The sequence below is a fragment of the Chelonoidis abingdonii genome, chromosome 22 (assembly GCF_003597395.2).
Source record: "Chelonoidis abingdonii isolate Lonesome George chromosome 22, CheloAbing_2.0, whole genome shotgun sequence".
In the NCBI taxonomy this organism is placed as follows: Eukaryota; Metazoa; Chordata; order Testudines; family Testudinidae; genus Chelonoidis; species Chelonoidis abingdonii.
Window position 1 is genome coordinate 24,559,008 of NC_133790.1, and position 23,457 is coordinate 24,582,464.

The 23,457-nt window shown below is 47.0% G+C and overlaps 1 protein-coding gene across 7 annotated transcripts in view; it reads left to right on the plus strand.

The window, feature by feature from the left end:
* The window catches only part of TAOK3 (TAO kinase 3), a 143,877-nt gene extending 120,974 nt beyond the window's left edge, over positions 1–22,903 (plus strand). For 5 of the 7 annotated variants that reach the window (XM_075059930.1, XM_032799992.2, XM_075059931.1 and 2 more), the window contains 7 exons: positions 5,668–5,904; positions 6,454–6,582; positions 9,710–9,913; positions 15,688–15,927; positions 18,204–18,416; positions 19,577–19,759; positions 21,503–22,903. In XM_075059930.1, the coding sequence (XP_074916031.1) occupies positions 5,668–5,904; positions 6,454–6,582; positions 9,710–9,913; positions 15,688–15,927; positions 18,204–18,416; positions 19,577–19,759; positions 21,503–21,664 (1,368 nt within the window). In that variant the 3' untranslated portion in view covers positions 21,665–22,903. Of the gene's footprint in view, positions 1–5,667; positions 5,905–6,453; positions 6,583–9,709; positions 9,914–15,687; positions 15,928–18,203; positions 18,417–19,576; positions 20,024–21,502 lie in introns of those variants that run through there. The other 2 variants (XM_075059928.1, XM_075059929.1) reach the window with 1 other exon arrangement.
* The last annotated feature ends 554 nt before the right edge of the window (positions 22,904–23,457 follow it).

Consider the following 23,457-nt stretch of genomic DNA (forward strand, 5'->3'; position numbering starts at 1 on the left):
CAAGAGTGAATAGGAGACTGATGATAATACCCGCTGGTTAAATCCATTCAGAATATCAACAGCACCACTCTCTTCTTGGGTGAAGCATGGGATTTCCTTTCCTCCATACGTCTCCATCCTTCTGCTTCCAGTATCTGTATCCATGGACACCTCCCTGTCCTTTCTTATGCCAGAAATGAAATGAAATGAAATGACAGGAAAGCAACATACAGTAGCAGTTCATGTGGAGGTTTTGTTGTTCCTCCCTTATCCGAATACAAAGAAAAACATTAAAATTGTTTTCCCCATAAAAATCTGTCACGGGTAGAGGAGATGTAGTTGTATGTGTGGCTATTGCAATCTTTTGTGTAGGTTTTATTTCACTTTATAATGGGAATACTTATTTTCTTTCCGTTCAGTTATATCAGTGGCTTTTCCCCCCTTTGATTCAAAGACCTTATATATATAACCTTTTTTTGTGGTTATATGCCTCTACAGTTGCAGTTAATAATTCTGTGGAGGGGGGAGGATTCATAACCTATTCTCACTCCAGTCTGTTTTTGGGTGAGCGTACAGAGGGAAAGCTCAGAATTGCCAGAAGAGGGTTGGTTACTTAGTGAGCATCACATGGGAGATTTCTAGCATCCGTGCAACCAGCCATTCAGATCTCAATGGTTCTTCATTCTTCTAGTTGATTTTCACTCTGTTGCTTCCATAAGGTATCTTAAATGAGGTGCTGTCTTCTCTACATGGACGTTAGATCCATTGGCATCTTGTAAAATAAGAGCAGGTTTGATTGCTTCCCCCACCCCAGACTGCAACCCATTGCTATCCATCAGTTGCTTTCTCTGGGTTCTGCTCCCCAACCCCCGAAGAGTTGTACAGTTGTGAGAGAAATAATGACTATTTCATAAAGGCCATGGACTGCGCTGATGCTGTTAGTAGTGATCTCTTGGGATGAAAACCTGTGAAAACATGCATTGTTGGGATGAAAAATCATCTTCCTATGAGATTCCCTCAAACCCCCCAGTCTGAGAGATGGACAGCACTGTAGATAAAATGCATTCTGCACTGGGGAGGGAAGCAGGTGTATTGTAGAATAGCTGTCCCAGCTGGTTGAATTCAGAAACAATATCTGTGATCTCTGAACCTTCAAGTTCTCCCTGGTCTGAACTTGCTGTAGTGCAGGCTCTCAGAGGAGATGGGTGTCTCTAAAAAGGCACTGTCAATTTGAAATGTAGTCCATAGCCAAACATTAGTAAAGTGATTTCAGGTAGCTTACCTGCCCCTGAGCCCCATGATAAATGTTATGGTTATACAGTCACACTTTCCCGTTGATTTTAAATGTGTTTTTCTGCCCTGTTTCTGCATGAGAGCACCACCCAAACAATAGGGAAACTGACTGACTTTACAGAAGAAGCAGTGAGATGGACGACCAACAAAGTGCTGCTGGAGGCACAAAGGAAACAAGCTGTGAAAACAGAAATATTTTTTTCTCTAATCTCTTTCAGAGACTGTGACCTTAGGTATTTTTTATAACAACAGTAGATAAAAATTATTCAGGCAGGAGTGTGATTGTTAACTTGGTGCGTCTTTTAAGGTCAATTTTAGTCCTCTTTTGGAGCAAAAGTTCTCAGATTTGTTCATAGTGTGGGCTACTGTTAACATGAGCTGCCTTCTTTCTCATTGTTTATGATTCAGACCATTTGCAATTCCGTCACATGCCTGTAGCAACAGGGACCATCACTTACATGGGACAGTAAGGAGAAAGCATTCCATGGGCTTTTTGTTGATTTTTATGCAATATAGGAGCTGTCAGCCTTGTGTGCCCTGCCACTTCTCCACAAATCGTGAAGCACATGTTTTGCAGATCACCAGTGGTCCATAGGCCACAATTCAAGAACCTTCGCTCCGGAGCTTGGAAAACCCCAGTTCCCCTCACCTGGAAAGAATGCAGAACATGCTGCATCTTGATCACAAATGCCAGGCAGCGTCCACCCTGAAAAGGAAGTTTGTCAGATCCATGCATTTAGAGACAGGATGGGGTAACAGTATTATCTGAATTTATTTATGGCTTGACCCCTTTTTCTGAGGACCCACACTTCTGGATTCCTGTCTTCATAGTTGTTCACTTAATCTGGGTTTTCAAGATGATGGTCTCTGGTGCTTAAAATCCTAGAGAGTTAGTGGCAGTAGCAATGTGGGTTCAACTGAAGGCTGCCTTATTCTGTTTGGAATCAAAATGCAGACCAGGGAATCTTGTATTCTCACTCTGGGACCTTAAACTCCTTAGGCATCTGGTACATGAAGGCAATGATCTATGGGGTCTGACCACTGAAATAACTTCAGGCCAGTTGGACTCCAAATACAGACATATATATTTGAATTAATACAGTGTTTTCTGGGTCTGTTGAAAATCTATGGCATTGATGTGTCTCTCTGGACAGAATCACCTGACTGCTGAAAAAGTCTTCAGTTGATACTGTCCCCCTGTTCTGTTGTCTTCTCATTCATAGTCCTTTTTTTCATTGTAAGAGATTGGGCATGTTTTCTTGAAACGCTCCACCCTGGTAGCAGGGGCTGATATTTCTGGAAAATGGTTATGTGAATTCTGGTTGCTCATCTCACCTGAATATGAGAGGTAGGCATGGCTCTCTGGGGAGAGGATATGGTGTGCAGGCTGAGTAGTGTGTAGGGAGGAATCTAAGTAATAGCTAGGGCTGGAGAGGAGGTTTGAGCTAAACTTTCTTACTGTTAATATCTGTTAATAAAACCAAATCTCAGGGAAGATGAGTCTGGATTCTACATAATGTGTAGAGTGGCTGGGAGCAGGCTGGAAAAGACACCTGGTTACACATGCCTTAACCATACTAAAGATAGGGGACAAACAAGTCTTGGTCAAAGCTGTTGTATTTTATTCAGCCTTTCAGTTCTGTAGCTGTCCTGACAACTGTTGTATGTTCGTTTCAACACAGAGCTTTAACAACATCTCCTATGTTTAGCCCTGAAGTATTCTGACATTTTCTGATCATCTGGGAAATACTTTTGCAGTGAACAAATCAGTCTTCTTCCTTTATCTGTTATAATCTGTAGGATTATGTTGTTCATAAAGCACTTTAATGTCCTTGTATAGGGCCATTAACATGTTGTCATAGTGCTTCCTCGCTGTTCTTATGACTTTGTGTCGTTAACATCTGACTGACCTTCACCCCCATCATACCCATTTGAAGACTGTCACTCGTCTTGTCATAGTTGGTTTCGCTTCCTATTGCCGGTGTACAAGTATATGATCAGTCTAGTTAACTTCAGAGTAATGTCCTTCGACCCTTGGTGTAAAGAGGAGACGCTTGTTTCTCTGGCACATGTTTGGCTTGAACAGGTTGGTTTTAATACAGCCACAGGTTGTCCCTGGGAACAGAGCTTGATTTGGACAGAAAATGGATGGTCTAGGTGGATACATTCCTCTGAATTAAATCCATGTTTCATTTTTTTCCTGCAGTGCTAGTGGTTGCGCATTTTGTGCCATAAATTCGATTGTTCTTATCAACAGTTATTCTGGGCCTTTGACTTCAGTTTTACTGATGATTCATTGTTACGTCCTGCTCGCTGTTCTAAGTCCACAACATGGTAAAGGCCTTTCAGCCCTCCATCCAGATCTGCTTTTCATAGCCCGCTGCAGAACAAAGAACTCTTCAGCCCTAGGAAACGGTTTGGCTGGAATGAATTTAAGCGTGCAGCCACCATGGTTTCACTCTACAGAGCCAGTGCTGTTGTTCCCAATGGCATCTCAGTTATCTTGTCAAACTTGAACTGTTTTGTTGATTTAGATGGTTTCGTTGATCGCTGCTTCTTGTCAGCTAGTTGTCTTAAAATGCTGGACTGGCCAATGAGTGTTTAATAACCAAAAGCATTTGTTTTTCTTCCTTCATTAAAATTCAAGCCATTCAACAGCCCTTGATGCATCCCATCCTAAGTCAGTGTTCAGCTGTTACTTCTTAACACCTTCTGGCGGCTGTGATGATGCAGTACCTTCCACTACTTTTTCTGTGGATGCTGTGGTCACCACTTAACTACCCACAGAGAAATTCAAAAAGAGCCTGAGGTCCCCCAAACTGCAGAGAAAGTTGCCACTGTGCATGAGAATAAGGGCTGTTTTTGTTTTGTAAAGTTTCCATAGTCTCTGTCAAAGATCTGAGCACCATTTGCTTCTTGCTCGATCTGTGGAGCAAGTGTGGAGTGCAGGCCTGCAGGGCTACGGTCTCTGATCCCATGCGCCATCCATGCCAGGCCCAACGTTCACCCGCAGCCACTACCTGTGAATAGCAGCAGATAGTGAGATGGTGGTTTTGGTAGGCAAACCTACGGTCCTACCTTTTTACCAAGAAAAGATGGTTGCGGTCTGTTTGACAATGCTCTCCTTTGAATGGGGAGCACTGCAATTGGTATTTTCTTCTTAAAATTCCTGGCATAACAGGCTCTTACATCTCCTTCACATGCCTGCACTTAGAACATGGAAATCTGTGCACCCTGTGAGTTTGTTTCAGCTGAACAGTGTTTGTAATCTGCTTAGCCCATATGATCCACCTTGTTAATACTGTTCAGTTATGGAACAGTGCGCCCTTGTGTTTGGAAACACTGGGTCCAATGGGCGGGATGGCTCTTTAAGGAGCGTGTGGTACCCAGCACCTCGCTTCTGTGTGTGCCACTTGTGGGAATCTGAGCACAGGGAGATCTGCCTGTGTGTGTGTGGATTGTCAATAGAATAAAAACAGGAACACGGCTTCCACATCCACCGGAAGCAGAAATAACACTGGCAAGCACATTTTGACGATCATTCCGGAGCAACCCATAAGGAAGGATGTAAGGCTGTTGCAGTCGCTGGGGGGGGATAAAAATCAAAGGGTAGAGAATCCTTATGGGGTGGAAATCAGGTATAACATATAAAGTGCAGATATAGATGGCCAGATGCAGGGTTTCCACCATGATCTTTAGTGAAAGGAGGGTGGAGGCCAGCACCCAGCAGTCTCAAGGTGAACCTGCGAAGTGGGCGCAATTTAATAAGGAAAAGTGCTGACCTGGTGCATTCTGGTGTTTCTCTAGGTTAGAGTGTGGGTAAGGGAAGGGACTGTCGGGGGGTAGACGATGAAAGTGAGCCGCCCTCCAGAGCTTTGAGAGGAAGCCTGGAATGAGGAAATGAGCATTTAATAAGGGATAGAAGTGGAACCAAAGCAAAGGAGTTTTGTTTCTCCCCCCATGTCATGACCATTTTGTGAACCCTGCCCGAGATGGACTCTGTAGGTCTTAGAGCTGCCTTTGTTTCCAAGTGCTCCGTAGGGTTCCCTAACTTGATCAGCGAGGTGCCTGCCTCTCTTCTGCGTAAATGGCTGGGCATTTCCTGCAAGGAACATGGCATGTTCTGTTACTGGACATGCCGTGAAACCCCTTTATAATGTGGAAAGATCTGGCTGTGCATCCCAGGCGAGAGGCGTTCCTGGCCTGTATGCTTTCTCGATGTTGAGCCGTTTGTGACATTAGACAGTAGCTGCCTCTATAAAAACCTGGAGCAGTGTTCCCAGGGAGTTCATTTGTGAGTGCTGGGACTTTGCTTAGCAGGTAAGTAGCTGTGAAGGGGAGACTTGCCTGCAAAGGGAGTCTCTAATGACTTTTTTTCCTTTTCAATGACATCAGGTTACAAGACAGATCCATGAGCATGAGCAGGAGAACGAGTTGCGGGAACAGATGTCAGGTTATAAGCGGATGCGGCGCCAGCACCAGAAGCAGCTGATCGCCCTGGAGAACAAGTTGAAGGCCGAGATGGACGAGCACCGCCTCAAGCTGCAGAAGGAGGTGGAGACCCATGCCAACAACTCGTCCATTGAGCTGGAGAAGCTGGCCAAGAAGCAAGTGGCTATCATGGAGAAGGAGGTCAGTAATTATATGAATTACATAGCTGGGCCGGGAGACTGAGCAGGAAAGCACTGCAAGTGATCTCCAGGGAAAGACTGCTCAACCATCTCTAAAACATGTATTTTGGGAGCTGCAAGTGACAACTGTCTGAGGGTGCTTTGGTAGCTTGTTTTACCCAAACCAGCTGGATCGCAGTCTAGTTCCTAATGGACAGGTGTCCCCAAGCACCAGTTGTCAGTGACTAGTAACGCTGCTGATTGAACTGCCCTCATAACCCTAGATATGATGGTTCTAGGTCATGGGGCGAGATGTCAATTGGTAGGGTAAAGAAGTTTGCACTGTCCTAGCCTTGAGGGTGAACGATTTCACATTTGGTTTTGGTGGAGGAGAAACAGAAGAAATTCCTAAATGTATGTGGGTGGTAAAATTTTTACAATTAAACTTTCATGTGGTTGAATACGGACAGGCTAGGACCTTGCACCGCAGGGTTTGAGAGTGACCAAATGCACAATTACAGGTTGCTTGGCAATACACTTGGTGCGCTCACTCTCTCTCTCACTCTCTTAGGCAAAGGCGACTGCAGCAGATGAGAAGAAATTCCAGCAACAGATTTTGGCTCAGCAGAAGAAAGACCTAGCGACCTTTTTAGAAAGTCAGAAGAAGCAGTACAAGCTTTGCAAGGAAAAGATTAAAGAGGTAAAGAACTGCCACGTTTCAAAGAGGTTTGAAGCAAGAACAGTCCAAACTTTGCTTTCGATAAATTTGGGCCTGCCCAGTGGTGTAATGCCCATTACCACATGGCGATCCAAATTCAGATACCTAACTCCTCGGGCCTTCAGGAACTGGGAGAGCCTGGTGTCGTTCCAGAGCAATTTACTAATATTCTCAGAAGCATCAGCTGGCTACAGGAAGGTGAATCTCCACAAAGTAGGATCTTTGAAACTGAAAGTCATAGGGAAAAGGAGAGGTCCTGGAGAATTCCCACTGGCATCCCTCATAGAGCAGCAACTTGCTCATCAGCTTTATTTAAACCATTTATAAGGCACCTGCCAATAGTCATCAGTGTGCACAGCAATTACCAGTACAAAATCAAAATAAATAAATGGCCTGCCTGTATATCCAACCAGTCCCACCCCAAACTGCATGCGTAAAGGCTGGCATTACACCGGTCAAAGGGACTAGTTAGCTTAAAGTGCAGGGAGAAAAAGGATAGCAAACGAGAAGCAGGAGAAGAGCCTCATTACAGGTGTGAATCAGCAAAGCACTTGAGTGTGTGCTTAAGGCCCACTGGAGTCCATGAAACTTAAGCATGTACTTAAGCACAGTTTCAGCAAAGTATTTAAGAAAATACAGACAAGGATAAGTCTGCAGAAATGGAGGCTTCTGCCTCAGTGCTCCAAAGGCGGCCAGCAGAACTGTTGTCCTGTGAGTGTTCCCGTCCAAAGAGCCTAGCGTGACATAGTTCTGCTTCCAGCCTCAACTTGTTAATGCGCTCTAAGGTGCAATGGTTTATCTGTGATGAGCTGTCTGACACAAGGAGTCTCCAGAACCTCGTCCCACCTTGCGTGCTAACGCTAAACAACATCAAGTCAGCTGCCCAGGTATTGACTAATTTATAGGGGGGGGTTGCCTACTCCTGATCAGAAAATAAACCAACTGCATCCCTACCCTCAGGAAGGGAAAATGCCTGAGAGACTCGTGGTGTCATTCTATATCCATATGCCCTTGAGGCTGGGGCCAGCACACTCTGCAGCCTGGGCTGAGGGCCCATTTGATACCACTGTAATGTTTCTCGTTAAATGATGGGGTATTGCCACAAGGACTGTTTTGCCTTTCCCCATCTTGTAGCAGAGCTGAGCACACTTTACGCTCCTTGTTACCTTGGGGGGACTGTGCCCAGACAGTGACTCTAGTCAGCCCTCAGGGATGTTGGAGAACAAGCAGGCTAGCCTGCCTCCATCCCATCTAGCCGACCTTCATTGAGCTGTAACGCTTGGCTGAAGTTTAAACAAAGAAAACCTTCCCCAAATACCCTGTTTTTCCAGGGGTGCTATACCATTAAAAGAGTGGAAACTCTTCAAAAAAAAAAAAGTGGATTGTGAAAGAGTGGTTACCTGAGAACTGCAGCTCAAATAGCGTTTAATGCAAGTACACGAACTGTCCAGACTATGCTGTTCTTCTTGTGGCTTGCCTGGCAAGTCTTTTAGTACATAACATAATGTGCATTTACATGGCACCTTGCGGTTGGGAATCAAAAGCACTTTACAAACCTTTCCTTTATTAAACTTTCTACCAAAAACCTTACGCATGTATGCATAAATATACACGCATGTACGCATAAATATACACGCATGTACGCATAAATATATTCATTTTGCAGCTGAGGAAACTGAGACATAGAAGGGTTAAATGACTTGACTTACCCAGGATCATAGGACAGATCAGTAGTAGAGCTGGGAATTTAACCCAGGAGTCACTGTTCCTGGAGTGCTCTCTAGCAATCCCTTTTGATACCATCACATTGTGTTCTTATCATTGCTCTCTATAACCCAAGAGATGTTTGCCTTGCCAATAATTTTAGTTCAGCTAGAGAGGGGGTGGTCTGGGGACCCATCCGGATCCTGTAAACCCCGTGGTTCCATTCTTGCCATACGTCACAGAGTTGTGTAATAAATTTATGCTTGAGAAACTGGCCAAAGGGTCTCCAAGCAAGCTGGACTGGCAGTGACTTGGAAACCAGGCCAGCTGTAGTTACCAAATGAATGCAGTGGCTCTCAACGTAGTGCCCAGAGGACTGTGTTTCACATGTGACGGGATACTTGGTAGCATTTAAAACTGTGATTAGTAATACCTATGGTGCTGTTTGGGCCCAGAGGGAGGGAAAGGAGGGAGGGATCGCTCAGCGGTTTGAGCATTTGGCCTGCTAAACCCAGGGTTGTGAGTTCAATCCTTGAGGGGGCCACTTAGGGATCTGGGGCAAAAATCATTACTTGGTCCTGCTAGTGAAGGCAGGGGGCTGGACTCGATGACTTTCAGTTCTAGGAGATAGGTATATCTCCAATTAGTATTTATTATTATTATTTATTATAAAGCCGAACTGGATTGGGGAGCATTTCACTACATACCTTAGAGGGTTTTTTTAAAATCATTTAAGATGTTACTGCCAGCCCTTGGTGGCTTTAAAGAACCATCCAGGCTGCAGGTGCTGGTTCAGACGGAACAAAGGAAGCCAGGTGTCAATTCGTCAGTACAAGGAACATGGCCTTCCAGTAGGGTGTGCTTCACTGTTAGCTCAGGACAGGTTTCACTTCTGTACTTTTAAACTGGTTCAAGTAGTCAGAATTTCCTTCTGCTGTCATCCTTAGCGCAAGCATCATATAAAAGCCAGGTGGTGTCATTGTCAAAGAATCCTAAACAGAACTGCCTTGATCGTGAACTCGGGTATTGGTGGCTAAGTAGCTAGAGCACAGAATTGGAATCCAAGCTTTTCTGGCTTCTGATCTGGGCTTTAACAGAGACTTGCTTATGCAGGCTTTGGGCAAGTCATATGTCCCTAGATCCTCAGGTGTAAAATGGAATTCAGTGGTGTAAGGTGTAGTGTCTCTAACGCACTTTGAGAGCCTAGGCTGAGGTGCTTACAGGAGCACAATGTGGTCTTGTTACTACTACTGTTGTTAAGTAGGTAAAGGGTAGTGCATAGTCACGTGAATGTACCGCTGCCATCTGGCTCCAGAGGGCTCATATGGGCATCACCTAGATAGACAAGTTGGTCCTAAGAAGCGACTCATTTCTTGATAATTTATTTGTGTGTGCACGCGCCCAGGAGATGAGTGAGGACCACAGCACACCAAAAAAAGAGAAGCAAGAGCGAATCTCCAAACACAAAGAGAATCTGCAGCACACGCAGGCCGAAGAGGAGGCCCATCTACTCAGCCACCAGAGGCTCTACTACGACAAAAACTGCCGCTTCTTCAGGCGAAAAACCATGATTAAGAGGCATGAGATGGAGCAGCAGAACATTCGAGAGGTACGTCACTCTTTAATATTTGACGCTATTTAACCTCTCACTTGCTGGACGGTTTGATTAGTTTGTTCTTAGCTGTGGTGTTCAGGGCTGTAAAGCAGAGGTTCAGGAACCAAGGGCTGTGGCTGACTGGTGATTCATAGAGTTCTTGCTAGTTCTCTGGTACTGGCTTTTCTCGCTTCTAACTGCTAAATTGCATAAAGAGCTAAAAATACATGTAACGTTCTGGCTGTTAATTTTCCAAGTAAGCAACTTCTGTAGTGGCAACAAGGCTTCTCTTGCTGGTGTGGGCAGCTCCAAGGGAAGATACTGGGTTTGGTAGTCAGGCTCTCTTGAGTGAAAGACATCTACTTGGTCTCCTTGGCATGGGATTTCTTGGGTGACCCCACTGGGCTTCTCTGTCAGGAGACCCGAGAGAGTCAGCTGCCATGTGTGCCAGCCTCGTCCAGGGTATCCCTGGGAGACTCTGGTACACTCACAAGAGCAGTAGCACAGTTGAGTGTTCGTCATGTGACGAGTGTCTACTCTGTTGGATTGGTTATGAACAGTCAAATGGCTAGAAGTAGATGTCACACCCATAAACTGCATTAAAAGAATATTAAAGCTGCAAAGTCAAGCACTCAGAAGTTAGAAATGGCAGCATTAAAGTTGCCTGTACAACCTTAATGTACCCCCTCGTGCGTATGCAGTATGATATTATGTAAGCATATCATTCAAAACTGTTTATTCCACAGGACCACTGCCTCATTCAGTGCACAGGATGGACCTGCTTTGGGATTAATCAGTATTATGTGGTAAAGGAGGATGTTGAGTCTATCTCTGCCTCTGCTAGAGAGTTCCTATGTGATACTGGGCACAGGTCGCTTACACCCAACTTTTCATAGTTGGTCATTTACTGGGTATCTGACTTGAGACCCGAGGGTCTGATTTGCAGAAGCGTGGAGCACTCACAGCTGCAACGGAAATGAATGGGAGCTGTGCTTGGAACATAAGTGCGATATAATGCAAAGCACTTTGAAAAACCAGGTCCTGGACATCTCCAAATGCGCACCTAAAATTAATGGATGCTTCAGTTCCCCATCTGTAAACAGAGACAGTACCAACTCCTTCTCTCACTGGGATTTTGTGAAGGTTGATCAATGTTTGTGAAGCTCTTGTTTGAGCATTGTAGAAAAGCCCATGAGGAAATTAAAAATTCTGCCTTCCAAGCAGGGACTGAATAGTGTGGTGTAAATAAGGCCTGGGACCACACACTGAGCAACCAGAGGACAGACTCATTAAGTGAGCACCATCCATCCTGTGCACAGAGAAGGGCAAGAGTCCTATGTTAAAATAGTATGTCCTCATCTAATTAAAGACTGTATCATAATGCAGATGCACAAGTGGGCAGAATTAAGGTTGCACAAGCATTTCCTAGCTTTTGACTGCCTGACTTTGTAATCCTGATGTTCTTGTAACATAGTCTTTTTTGCGTGAGATTTCCTAGGGTTTTAAAAAAGCAAACTGAAAAAACAGATTCCATCGTGTGTCGTCATATTGACGTGGATCATCAGCGGAGTTGGAACATGTAGATGCACAGCACAGACTCTGCCACTTGACTAATAGAGTAACTGATAGCAGTAGTGGGTTGTCATTCTCTGTGGACTGGCACTAGTGGGGAACGGGACAATTTGCCAGTGGGTTTCACAAGTATTTGCTGGCAGCAGAATCGTGAGACATGAAACACTTCAGCCCAGCTGACTATAAGCAACTGAAAACACGTTCTTATAATCGGAAGTGTCAGGCAGTCACACGGAGGTTGGCAGACAGAGAGAAATAAATCTGTATCTACACAGGTACACATGCAGGCCAAGATTTTCATCAGTGACTAGTAATTTTGGGTGCCTTGTTTGTTGGGTGTTAAGGAGTTGCCTTAAAAGCAGCTTGATCTTCAGAAGGAAAGTGCTTAGACCCTTGTGAAAATCAGGCCTCTTTGTGGGACACCCAAAATCAGGACTTGTTTTTTAAAAGCTTGGCCATTACCTTTGAACAGAAAAGTAAACGTCCGTTATCAGTGAGGTTTTCGTTCCATGGCAAGAGCAAAGGAATACGTGTAAACTTGGGCGTCTCCTTTCATTTTAGACTGGCTGGCACGGGAACTCAGAATTGCGGAAGGAGTGCGATCCATTTGTGTTCCTAGTGAGTTTTTAATGAGGATGCCAGGTGAAGATTTTTGACACAAAACATCACTGATTCCGGGGCCTGCAGTTCTGAGTGCCTGCAATCCACGAGATTCCTTTGCATAAGAGGGTGAAAGAGCATCAGTATTTTGGAGAGTCTGGCTAGTGACCTTGGTCATTAGATGCAGTTTGGTTAAGTTTAGGCATTGCATACTTGGCAGTACTGATCCCCTGCCAGAGATGAGCAATGGCTCTGAGCCTGCTTTTCTTTTCCTAGCTTAAAGCTGTCACAGTTGCTACACCAAAGGCAGGTCTGCGCTATGGGCTGGTTTACCTGCGTTCATGAGGGATGTGATTTTTGTTTTCCTGATGGTAGTTATAGTGGTGTAGAAGCCCTAGTGAACAGTTTCACCAGTGTAACTTATTTCACTTTTTGAACTGGAATGAGTTATGCTGGCATGGACCTCATCTGGAATGCTGTGGGCAATCCTGGTCTCCCATGTTTAAGAAAGATTCATTCAAACTGGAACAGATGCAGAGAAGGGCCACCAGGATGATCTGAGGAATAGAAAACCTCCTTAAAGAGAGCAGACTCAAAGAGCTGACTCTGAGCTTGGCTTGTTTAACCAAACCAAATGAAGGCTGAGGGGAGATCTGATTGCTCTCTGTAAATACATCAGAGGGATAAATACCAGGGAGGGAGAGAAGTTATTTAAGTTGAGAGCCAATGCTGACAAGAACAGGTGGATATAAACTGACCATCAACAAACTTAGGCTTAAGTTCTGGAACAGCCTTCCAAGGGGAGCAGTAGGGGCAAAAACCTAGCTGGCTTCCAGACTGAGCTTGGTAAGTTCATGGAGGGGGGGATGGTGTGATGGGACTGCCTATGATGGCATGTCACCAATCTGCAACGGCCAGCAGCAAATATTTCCAACGGGCAGTGATCGGACACTGGATGGGGAGGGCTCTGAGTTGCTGCAGATAATTCTTTCCCTCATATCTGGTTGGTGGGTCTCACGCACATGCTCTTGGTCTAATTGATCACCAGATTTGGGGTCAGGAAGAAATTTTCCTCCAGATCAGATTGGCCGAGACCCCCAGGGGGTTTCACCATCCTCTGCAGCAGCCTGGGGTGCGAGTCACTTGCAGGTTTAAACTGGAGTAAATGGTGGATTCTCTGGAACTTGAAGTCTTTAAATCAAGATTTGAGGACTTCAGTAACTCAGCCAGAGGTTATGGGTCTATCACAGGAGTGGGTGGGGGAGGTTCGGTGGCCTGCAATGTGCAGCACGTCAGACTAGATGATCACGATGGTCCCTTCTGTGCTTAAAGTCAATAAGCTGCTTCCACGCTGACGGATTGTAGCTCTTAACAATACTGGTATAGTTAAAACAGAAAAGTTTGCTAGTACAGATAATGTCTTGAGAAAACCTGCTAGACCATGTGGTGGTGGGCTTGTGCGAGGCCCAGGGCCAGAGGGAACCCTGCTGTGCAGGGCTGGTGTTATGCACTGCTAAGTTTTATGTAGTCTCATTTTTATTACTCTATTGGTTCACCTGGTCCATTCTCCAGGACAGGATTGTTCCCTATGGGCGGGATTTTCAGAAGCTCTCAGTATAAGCCTAATTTTGCTCCTACTTGTGTCAGTGCAAGTTTTATTCCAGTGCTTTGTCCAGTCAAATGTAAGTGACTCAAAGGATGGAGTTTCCATCCATCCTTTTGGGCAACCACGCGACAATCCAACAGAGTTCACTAGGGGGGCAGTTTCCTGATAATCAGCCTCTAGTGTACTTGGTTGTTTTTTGTCTGATGGCTCCTAGTTAAAACCCAGTGGAGAAATGATGTCCCCAGGAGTGAGTGAAAAGCCAATGAATTCTCCCCTCCCCCTCTGCAAGGTTAGGATAATTATGTCTGTGTCACTGCCTCCGAAAATGGCACGCCCCCTAGGCATTCATAGCCGGTGGAAGAGGGAGATCTGTCTGGATCTGGGACGGGAATGCGACCGAATGTAGACGTTTGGAAAATCCTTTGTCTGTGCGGAGATTCTAACCCTCGTTCATACAATCATAGACTCGTAGGACTGGCAGAGACCCCGAGAGGTCATCTAGTCTAGATCTAGTCTAGACCCCTGTATGCACTGCAGGACTCAGTATTATCTAGACCAGCAGTTCTCAAACTGTGGGTCAGGACCCCACTTTAATGGTTGACATTAGAGTTGCTGCGGGCTGAGTCCAACCTCCTGGGGCTGGGGCTAAAGCCAAAGCCTAAAGTCTTCAGCCCTTGGTGGTGGGGGTCAAGTTACTGACGCCCCAGCTGGGGCTGAAACCCTTGGGCTTTGGTTCTGTGGCCGGGGCAGTGAGGCTCAGACTTTGGCTATGCTCCATCCAGGGCAGCAGGGCTCGGGCGGGCTCAGGCTTCGGTCCCCTCTCCTGGGGTTGTGTAGTAGATTTTGTTGTCAGAAGGGGGTCGTGGTGCAATGAAGTTGCAACCTTCCCTGCTGGTTGTTCAGACTTGGCTTGCAATGCAAATTTCCCTGCACTGCTGTTGAGAAGTCCAGAAGGATTCCAGCGTGCCAGCAGCAGTCTGAGCGCAAGGACCCTGTGTTGGCTCTTGCTGCAGAGGCCCAAGTTCTGGGACTGGACCTTTCTAGACACTGGAGAGAGAGAGAGACACACTCTCTCTCTCCCCCCCCCCCCCCGGTGAACTTACAGTCTAGTGTGAAGCACGGCAGCTAGAACTGAGCATTGCCAAACTCATCTCATAGAATGGCCACCAGATATACGTTACATGAGAACTGCTAGTAATCCCTGCTGAGCTGAGCCCTATTAATACTGCTGACCTACAGGTGAAGGGCTCTGTGGCACCTAGCAATACCCTAATGCAGGATTATTAACAGCAGTCAGTGGAAGACCTGGAACTAGAACTGATAGTCTGTCCTAGCTTAAACTCAGGGCATGTTTGCAAGCTACAGGGGGTTGCGTGGAATGCTCTGTCCCAGTGTGCACACGCTCCAGTCACATGGCGTCAGGAGCATATCAAGCTTTTGCAAAAGCCACACGGTGGGGGCCGAATGGGGGCTCCCCACAGCAGTTGGCAGCACTGCTCTCCTGACGTGCCTTGGGGTATCCGAAATGCTCGGCCTTGCCTCGGTGGTGGTTCTGCTAGTAATTCATGGAGATGCCTTCACTCCTGGCACCCCGCAGGGCTTCTAAAAATGTGCTGGCGCTCAGCAGCCCCCTGGCATTTCCCATGCTTCCTGAGCATGCAGAAGCTGTGTTCACGTATGATCTGGCTGCACTCTGGAGTATTGCAGAAAGCATGTTGCCCGTCAGCGCCATCTGCTGGATGCTCGCTGGTAGTAAAAGGATAGTAGCCAGGTGAAGGGACAGGTTCAGGGTTAGGAGCACATTCGTTTTGGACCCACAGCACATACAGCTGTCCAGAACGTCAATCCAAATGCATGGGATGACTGGCCATACCTATCATGACTGGCCACGTGCTCACATCGGCTGAGTCTGTGCAGGAAACGGTTTGCAGCACGAGGGAGAATGAACGTTGCCTATTTCTGAGACTGCTCCTTCCAGCCCCTAGCTTCTGTTGCACTGTGTCTTACGCAGGAATTAAACAAAAAGCGGACCCAGAAAGAAATGGAGCATGCCATGCTGATCCGGCACGACGAGTCGACGCGCGAGCTGGAGTACAGGCAGCTGCATACGCTGCAGAAGCTGCGGATGGACCTGATCCGTCTGCAGCACCAGACTGAGCTTGAGAACCAGCTGGAGTACAACAAGCGGAGGGAGAGGGAGCTGCACAGGAAACACTTCATGGAACTCCGGCAGCAGCCAAAAAACCTGAAGGTATTGTGGGGCTTCCTTTTCTTCAGCTGTTTGCCCCCATCCTCTCCGCTTTGCTCTCTGCCCTCTGGCATGCCCTGACCAGCCTTTGTCATCCTACACCAAGCAGCCCCTCCTCTGGACACTTGGTATCCCCCAGGTGCTCCCTGTCCTGAGCTGGCCACCTGTGTCTGGTATACATTGCAAGCGCTTGGGCCAGGGGAAAGGCAGTTTCTGGGTTTTTTTAAGTGCCGTGTCAATGTAGGTAGCTATAGAAGTGTTTGATTATAATACTCGCAACTGACAAGGCATTCGAGAGATTTTGCTCCTCTCTCTGTCCTTCCTTCAGCCTCAGTATTGAGTCCATTGGTGAAAGGTTCTGGTGTTGCTTCCTTGCTTCTGATGTTAGCAAAAAACTAAATAAATGTGGGTGTGCTGGTCCTTGGGTGTATCCTGCTAATGCAGCCCCTGAACAGTCAGAAACCCGCCAAGCCGTTGGAGCTTTTCCTTTCATCTTTTCGGAGCAGTGGGTGAAGAGCATGCGCCTTTGCATTCTCACTTTTCAAATCCTAGAGTCCTCCAGTGGACATATTGTGGAGGCATTTGTGGGATAGAAAGATGGGGAGGATTTGGGGAGCAAAGGCACTTGGCAAACCATTGAATATGGCAACTGACCCATGGAGCAGTGATTGTAAAAGAGAGAAAACACTCTAGGTCAGGGATGAGCAAACTACAGCTCGCAGGCTGGATCTGGCTCCTCAGGGCTTTGGATCTGGCCGACAGGATTGCCCCCTGTGGTGCCGCGTGACCCGCACCGCTCTCAGAAGTAGCCGGCACCATGTCGCTGCGGCCCCCGGGCAGGGGGGCAGAGGACTCTGTGCGTTGCCCTTGCCTCCAGGCACTGCCCACCCCATGGCTGCCATTGGCCAGGAACGGGGGACCGCGGCCAATGGAAGCTTTGGGGGGAGGTACTTGGAGGTGCAGCAAGGATAGCGCACACGGAGCCCTCCGTCCCCCATCCCTCAGGGGCTGCAGCGCTTCCTACAGCGGTGCAGGGCCAGGAACAGAGCAGGCATGCAGGGAGCCTGCCCTGGCCCCAGTTTATGCCACCACTTTAGGTAAGCGGCGCCAGGCCAGAGCCTGAATCCTTCTTGCATCCTGCCCCACAAGTCCCTGCCCTAAGCCCCCTGCCTGCACCTCGCACCCCTCCTGCACGCCATCCCCCTGCCCTGAGCCCCCTCATATACCTCACACCCCTCCTGCACACCATCCCCCTGCCCTGAGCTCCCTGTGCACCTCAACCCCTGCCCTGAGCCCCCTGCTGCACCTTGCACCCCTCCTGCACGCCATCCCCCTGCCCTGAACCCCCTCGTACACCTCAACCCCCTGCCCTGAGCTCCTTGTGCACCTCAGCCCCTGTCGAGCCCCCTCATATACCTCACACCCCTCCTGCACGCCATCCCCCTGCCCTGAGCCCCCTCGTACACCTCAACCCCCTGCCCTGAGCTCTCTGTGCACCTCAACCCCTGTCGAGCCCCCTCATATACCTCACACCCCTCCTGCACGCCATCCCCCTGCCCTGAGCCCCCTCGTACACCTCAACCCCCTGCCCTGAGCTCACTGTGCACCTCAACCCCTGCCCTGAGCCCCCTGCTGCACCTTGCACCCCTCCTGCACCCCAACTCCCTGCCCTGAGCCTCCTGCTGCACCTTGCACCCTTCCTGCACCCCAACTTCCTGCCCTGAGCCCCTTCCTACACACTGCACTCCCTCCTGCACCCCCAACCCCAAGCCCCTTTGTACACCCTGCACCTCTCCTGCACCCCAACTCCCTGCCCTGAGCCCCTTCCTACACACTGCACTCCCTCCCGCAACCCAACCCCCTGCCCCAGCCCTGCATACAATTTCCCCACCCAGATGTGGCCCTAGGCCCAAAAAGTTTGCCCACCCCTGCTCTAGGTTGACTAGCCTCAAGTGGATGCTACTGGTTAAGGCCCTTATTCAGGCAAACACTTAAGCACACACTTAATTTCCGTTATCTTCCATGCAACTTAAGGTTGATAATGTGCTTACATGATTGTCTGAATAAAGGCCTAAGTCAGAAGCCTCTTCTCCCTCAGAAAGAGAGCACTGCTTGTATTAGTGGATCAGCTAGTCACCCAAGTCAGACAGTGGGTATAAGGTGATAACTAGCTGGCACTCTCCTGTATATTTGTTTTGGATGTACCATAGCCCTGCCTGCCAGCCCTCTCAGTACCCAAAACTCTCACTTTGTCCTCATGTGCTCCCATGTTTCTGCAGGCCATGGAAATGCAGATCAAGAAGCAGTTCCAGGACACGTGCAAAGTGCAGACAAAGCAGTATAAGGCGCTCAAGAATCACCAGCTGGAAGTTACTCCAAAGAGCGAGCACAAAACAATCCTGAAGAGTCTGAAAGATGAGCAGACGAGGAAGCTCGCCATCCTGGCAGAGCAGTATGAGCAGAGCATCAATGAGATGATGGCTTCACAAGCCGTAAGTGCAAAGTCCAGAGCTTCAGATCCTCTTGGTGAATGAGATACGCCAGAATTCATGCCCACGGTGAACCATGGGCGTGAATATTAGTATAGTGCAGAGGATAGAGCCAGGTATAATGTGAGCAGCTTCTGTGACAGCATCTCCTTCCATCTCTGCCAGTGCACCTCACTCCTAAGCTGCATGACCTGTTGGTCCCCACATAGCTTTGCCAATGCATCTCCTGCTTGACATGAAGGGCCCTTGCTTTTCTAGTCATGGGCCTCTCCTGTTCCGTCTTCCAGGCATGCTGAATTGTGGTAGTTTATAGGGTGAGGATTGTTGTCAACTGAGCAGCAAATAAAGACTCTTAAATGAGTTTTGCTTCTGATCTCTGAGTCCCCAGATGTCTCCTGCCTGGTGGTCTTTGCCCTCACCACTCTGCTGCCCAGATACTAGGTTTACAGTTAAAGAGCAGGCACCTTACCCAAATTGCTCAGCAATGTACACAGTGTGTGAAGGTCAAATTCACCCTTTTCCTGGGATTTGCCTTTAACGAAGAATACAAAAGCCTTCTCCCAAGACATGGATGTGGCTAGGGTTCCTCCCTCGAAGCTGCTCAGCCCACATCCTAGGTCATCAGTGCCCAGAGAGACACTCCCACTTCATTTACATCCAGTGTGGTACTTAGCCACCTGCCTCACTGAGTCGGTAGAAGTCACTTACCAATGATCAGAACCTATATGTTGACTGGGGTGTTTGAGGCAGACACTGCAAATCTCTTGCAACAAATAACTGTCTTGAGTTACTGAATGTGAATAATAAAATGCAGTGCCGCTATCTCAACAGTGGGTTTTAAAGTAATGCTTTCCACACCACGGCTCTACCAATGAGCAAGCAGATCGGTTCCATTACACAGCCCAACCCCACAAATCCAGCGGTGTTTCTATAACTGGGACCTCCAGTCTGATGGCTGCTCCCACGGGCCACTGGAAAGACAGACATTTCTAATGCAGACGCCACTTGCCGTCAGCCATCAGCACTGTTGATGCTGGGATTTGGGTCGTGTTTAGGTGAAAACTCATCAGTGAGTGTAGGCAAGGAGCAGCATGTTCCCATCTAGCCCCAAAGCAGGGAAGTAACTGGTTGAAATGACATTTTATTTTTGAACAATCTTGCAGCTACGGCTGGATGAGGCTCAAGAAGCAGAATGCCAAGCCCTGAGGCTGCAGCTCCAGCAGGAGATGGAGCTGTTGAACGCATACCAGAGCAAAATCAAGATGCAGACGGAAGCACAGCATGAACGAGAGCTCCAGAAGCTGGAGCAGAGGGTGTCTCTGCGAAGGGCCCATCTTGAACAAAAGGTACGTTTCGGACGTGCTGCCGGGCAACATCTGAATCACTCCATTGTGAATCGCTCCTTGGAGCTAGCAGTGTCTGAGCTGTCCTTGTTACAAGTTAAATCAGTGCCAGGAACTGAAGGTTTAAATAGAATGGATGTGCTGACGGAAATTTGGACAAATAATTTCAAAATGGATCAAAAGAAATGCTTTGTCTGCACATGTAGTTCACCTGTGGAACACCCTGCCTATTTGTTGAGGCACATAATCTAGTAAGACTTCTTAGAGAATCACTCATTTACATGGGCAAGGACAGCATCTGCAGTTAGCCCTTGTAATTTTACTGTCTGGGTTTAATCAGCCCTCATGCTTCAGGGCTGAACTCCAGCTGCAATTAGGAAGAAAACTACCCTGCATGGTCACATTAAACGGCGAGGTGCATTTAAGTGCTTTAAGTATCTGGCACTGGTTAGTGCTGGAGCCAGGATACCAAACTCTCTAACTAGGCCTTGGGCTGCTCTGGTGAGGTGGTCCCCAGGCAACAGTTGGATTGTCTGTTCTAATAGTGGGGTACGTCTGCCTCCAGAGAGGCCAAAGCCATCCAAGGTGTAGGATCAGGAGGGTCCCTAGCAGTTCTCCTGTCCTTAAGCCCCCTTTCCATCTTGCACATCACAGCTTCCCACTTCAATATGGGAGAACAGATGCTGCTCCTAAATCAGCCAGCAGGGGAGTCACCCTAGAGCAGAGGTTCCCAAATTGGGGTTTGTGAACCCCTGGGGGTTCACAAAATGTTACAGGGATTTCTCGGGAAACAATTCCCTAATGGCAGACAGAGCTGTTCCTAGGGACCTTGGGCAGCACAGGGCCAGTAGCCCAGAGCCCCTGGACTTCCAAGAGCTAAGTAGATCAAAGCAAGCAGGGGGAGGGATAGCTTAGTGTTTGAGCCTGGGCCTGCTAAACCCAGGGTTGTGAGTTCAATCCTTGAGGGGGTCATTTAGGGAACTGGGGTAAAAATCTGTGTGGGGATTGGTCCTGCTTTGAGCAGGGGGTTGGACTAGATGACCTCTCGAGGTCCCTTCCAACCCTGATATTCTGTGATTCTATCACACTAAGGAGATTTAAACTCAAGACTCCTTATAAGAAATGGAAAGGGAGGTGGATATTTTTTGCTGTTTTTAAAATTAAATAGGCAGCTAATCTTGTTTTTTAAATTATTATGAAGAACAAGTTTAAGCTTTGTTGTAATGTGCGTTGCTTGCCTGGACGGCTCAAGACCTGAATGCTTGTGTAGGAGGAACTCTTTGAGTTGGCTTCTTAAATAGCTTCCTGCTGTTTTACATCTGATACTCCTTGATGAAACATAGGAGCCTTGTCTTATAACAGGCTTATTCAAAGTGATACAAGCTACCAAAGTGAGCTCTTGGAAGAGTGCGGCCGTTTTCATAACGTAATAAAAACACTGTAATGATAAATAGTAATTAATAATAAATAGTGTGTAATAAGCATGTCATAAAAACAAATTTTATATTTCCAAGATCACTGCTTCTATAATTTATACTCAGGTAAAGGAGAAAATCCTTGGAAATACTCATTTTAGGAAGGGGTTTGCGAGACTTGACTTTTTAGTGAAAGGGGTTCACTGGTTGTTAAAGTTTGAGAACCACTGCCCTAGAGTGGTGGACACCAGGCAGCTAGTACAACTGTTACCCGGAGCTTGCTGTGCTTTGAGGTGCTGGCTAAAGAGGTTGCTGACTGTGCTTGTTTCAGATTGAAGAGGAGCTGGCTGCCCTCCAGAAGGAACGCAGTGAGAGGATAAAGTTTCTGTTGGAAAGGCAAGAGCGAGAGATTGAAACGTTTGACATGGAGAGTCTGCGACTGGGCTTTGGGAATTCGGTCACATTAGATTATCCCAAGGAGGACTATAGATGAGATTAAATTTCTTTTGCCATTTTCAAAAAAGCAAACAAAAAAAAAATTATGAAAAACCAACATTCCCATGTTAACGGGCGTGCTCTCTCTCTTTCTGTCTCTTACTGACATTGTGTCGGACTAGTGCCTGTACGTTCTTACTCTGTCAGGGCCCCTTCCCCTGCGTCAAGTGCCAGTGCTGGACAGCTCCTGGCGGTCTGTTTTCGTAGTACGTCACAGTATTGATGTCTCTGTGCAATGATGACAAATGTTTCAGTGAAAGCTTTGGAGACAGTTTTAACGAATCAAACAAAAGTGGATGTCTGTTGCTTTTGAGCAATCACTCATTTTACCACCAATCAATGAAAGTACAAGCAAAAAAAAAAACAAAACCCCAACCCTATATATGAAAACCCAGGGGGAGAGAGACGAAATCCGCAGCCTTACCTTAACTAGCTGCTGCATAATTTTTTTTTTATTTTTATTTTTTTTTGGTATTTATTCATCAGGAATAAAAAAATAAATTTATTAAAGATTGAGAAATTTGATACATTTTACAGAAAAAAAATCTTAATCGTGATGTACATATCAGTGGTGACATATTATTACTTTTGGAGGGCAGGGGAGGGAAGGGAGCGGGGTGAAGAGATCTCGTGATTTTTAAAAGAACCATGCTGGGCGAGGTTGGGGTTTGACCTCAGCCTTCGGCATATTCTTGATTGTATCATAATCATTTTCTGCTGTCGCAGAGAATGTGAATACACTTAAATGGGCCCACAGGTTCCCAGTAGCACAAATTGGGCTTTGTCAAATCGTGTATTTTGTGTATAGAAGGAATTTAAGGAGAGCTTTTACTTATTTTCATATTGTATTTTAACTGTTTCTCTGATCAGAATTTTTTTACTCCTTTCCTCTCCCTATCCCCAGCCACCCCGCTCCCCCCGACTTTCCAGTTCCGTATTTGGAGTTCAACACTGTCTCGGTCAGATCATCCTGATCTCTTTTTATTTTCTTTTGTTGTCCCTCCCCCCAAACCCACCTCCGTCCCCAGAATCTCAGTCATAAATACTGCATTCTTCACACTTTCAAACTGTGTATTTTCTTACAATAAAAAGCGGTAAAAAAAAAGGCTTTACCTTCTTTTGCATGCACTTTAAAAAAACAAAAACAAAAAAAAAAACATTTTTCAGGTTCCAAGGAAGAGCATGAATAACTGTCAGAGCTTTTAATTATATTTGTAAATAAAAGTGTTCATCACAATGCCTCACTGTCTCATTGTCGTGGAACAAGCAGCTCTTGCCCACGAGGAGTGGTTGTCCACTCCCAGCCTCACCCCTCCTACTTCCAAGCTGAGAGCAGAACCAGGGCTGTGGGATTTAATATTGGCCTAACACCACCCTTCCAAGCCACTGGATGCATGTGAAGCCTCAGAGTAACATCTCTCTAAGGACTCTGCTTGTGATGCGGATGGAACGGATGGTACATGTTCAGCCCAGACTCTCTATACATGGAGATGGGCAGTTCTCTCTGCATGGCATTGATCATATGAATCCATCTGCTTACAGCAAACATTTCTTTACATGGCTCTCCCTGCCTCCCCAAGAATTGGTGACTCTGATTTCTCCATCATTCTGTAACCTGCTGCTGCCTTAGGGTGGATTTGAGGGACTAGGATAGTGGTTCTCTGTGTTTTTTTGGAATTTACAGTGCAGTAAATGAATGGTCCAGCCTCCCTTCCTAGGCGGCACCCTCCTGTCCTATCTCCTCTTGGCCATGCCCTGGCACAGTTACCAGCATCTACTTTTTCTGTCCAT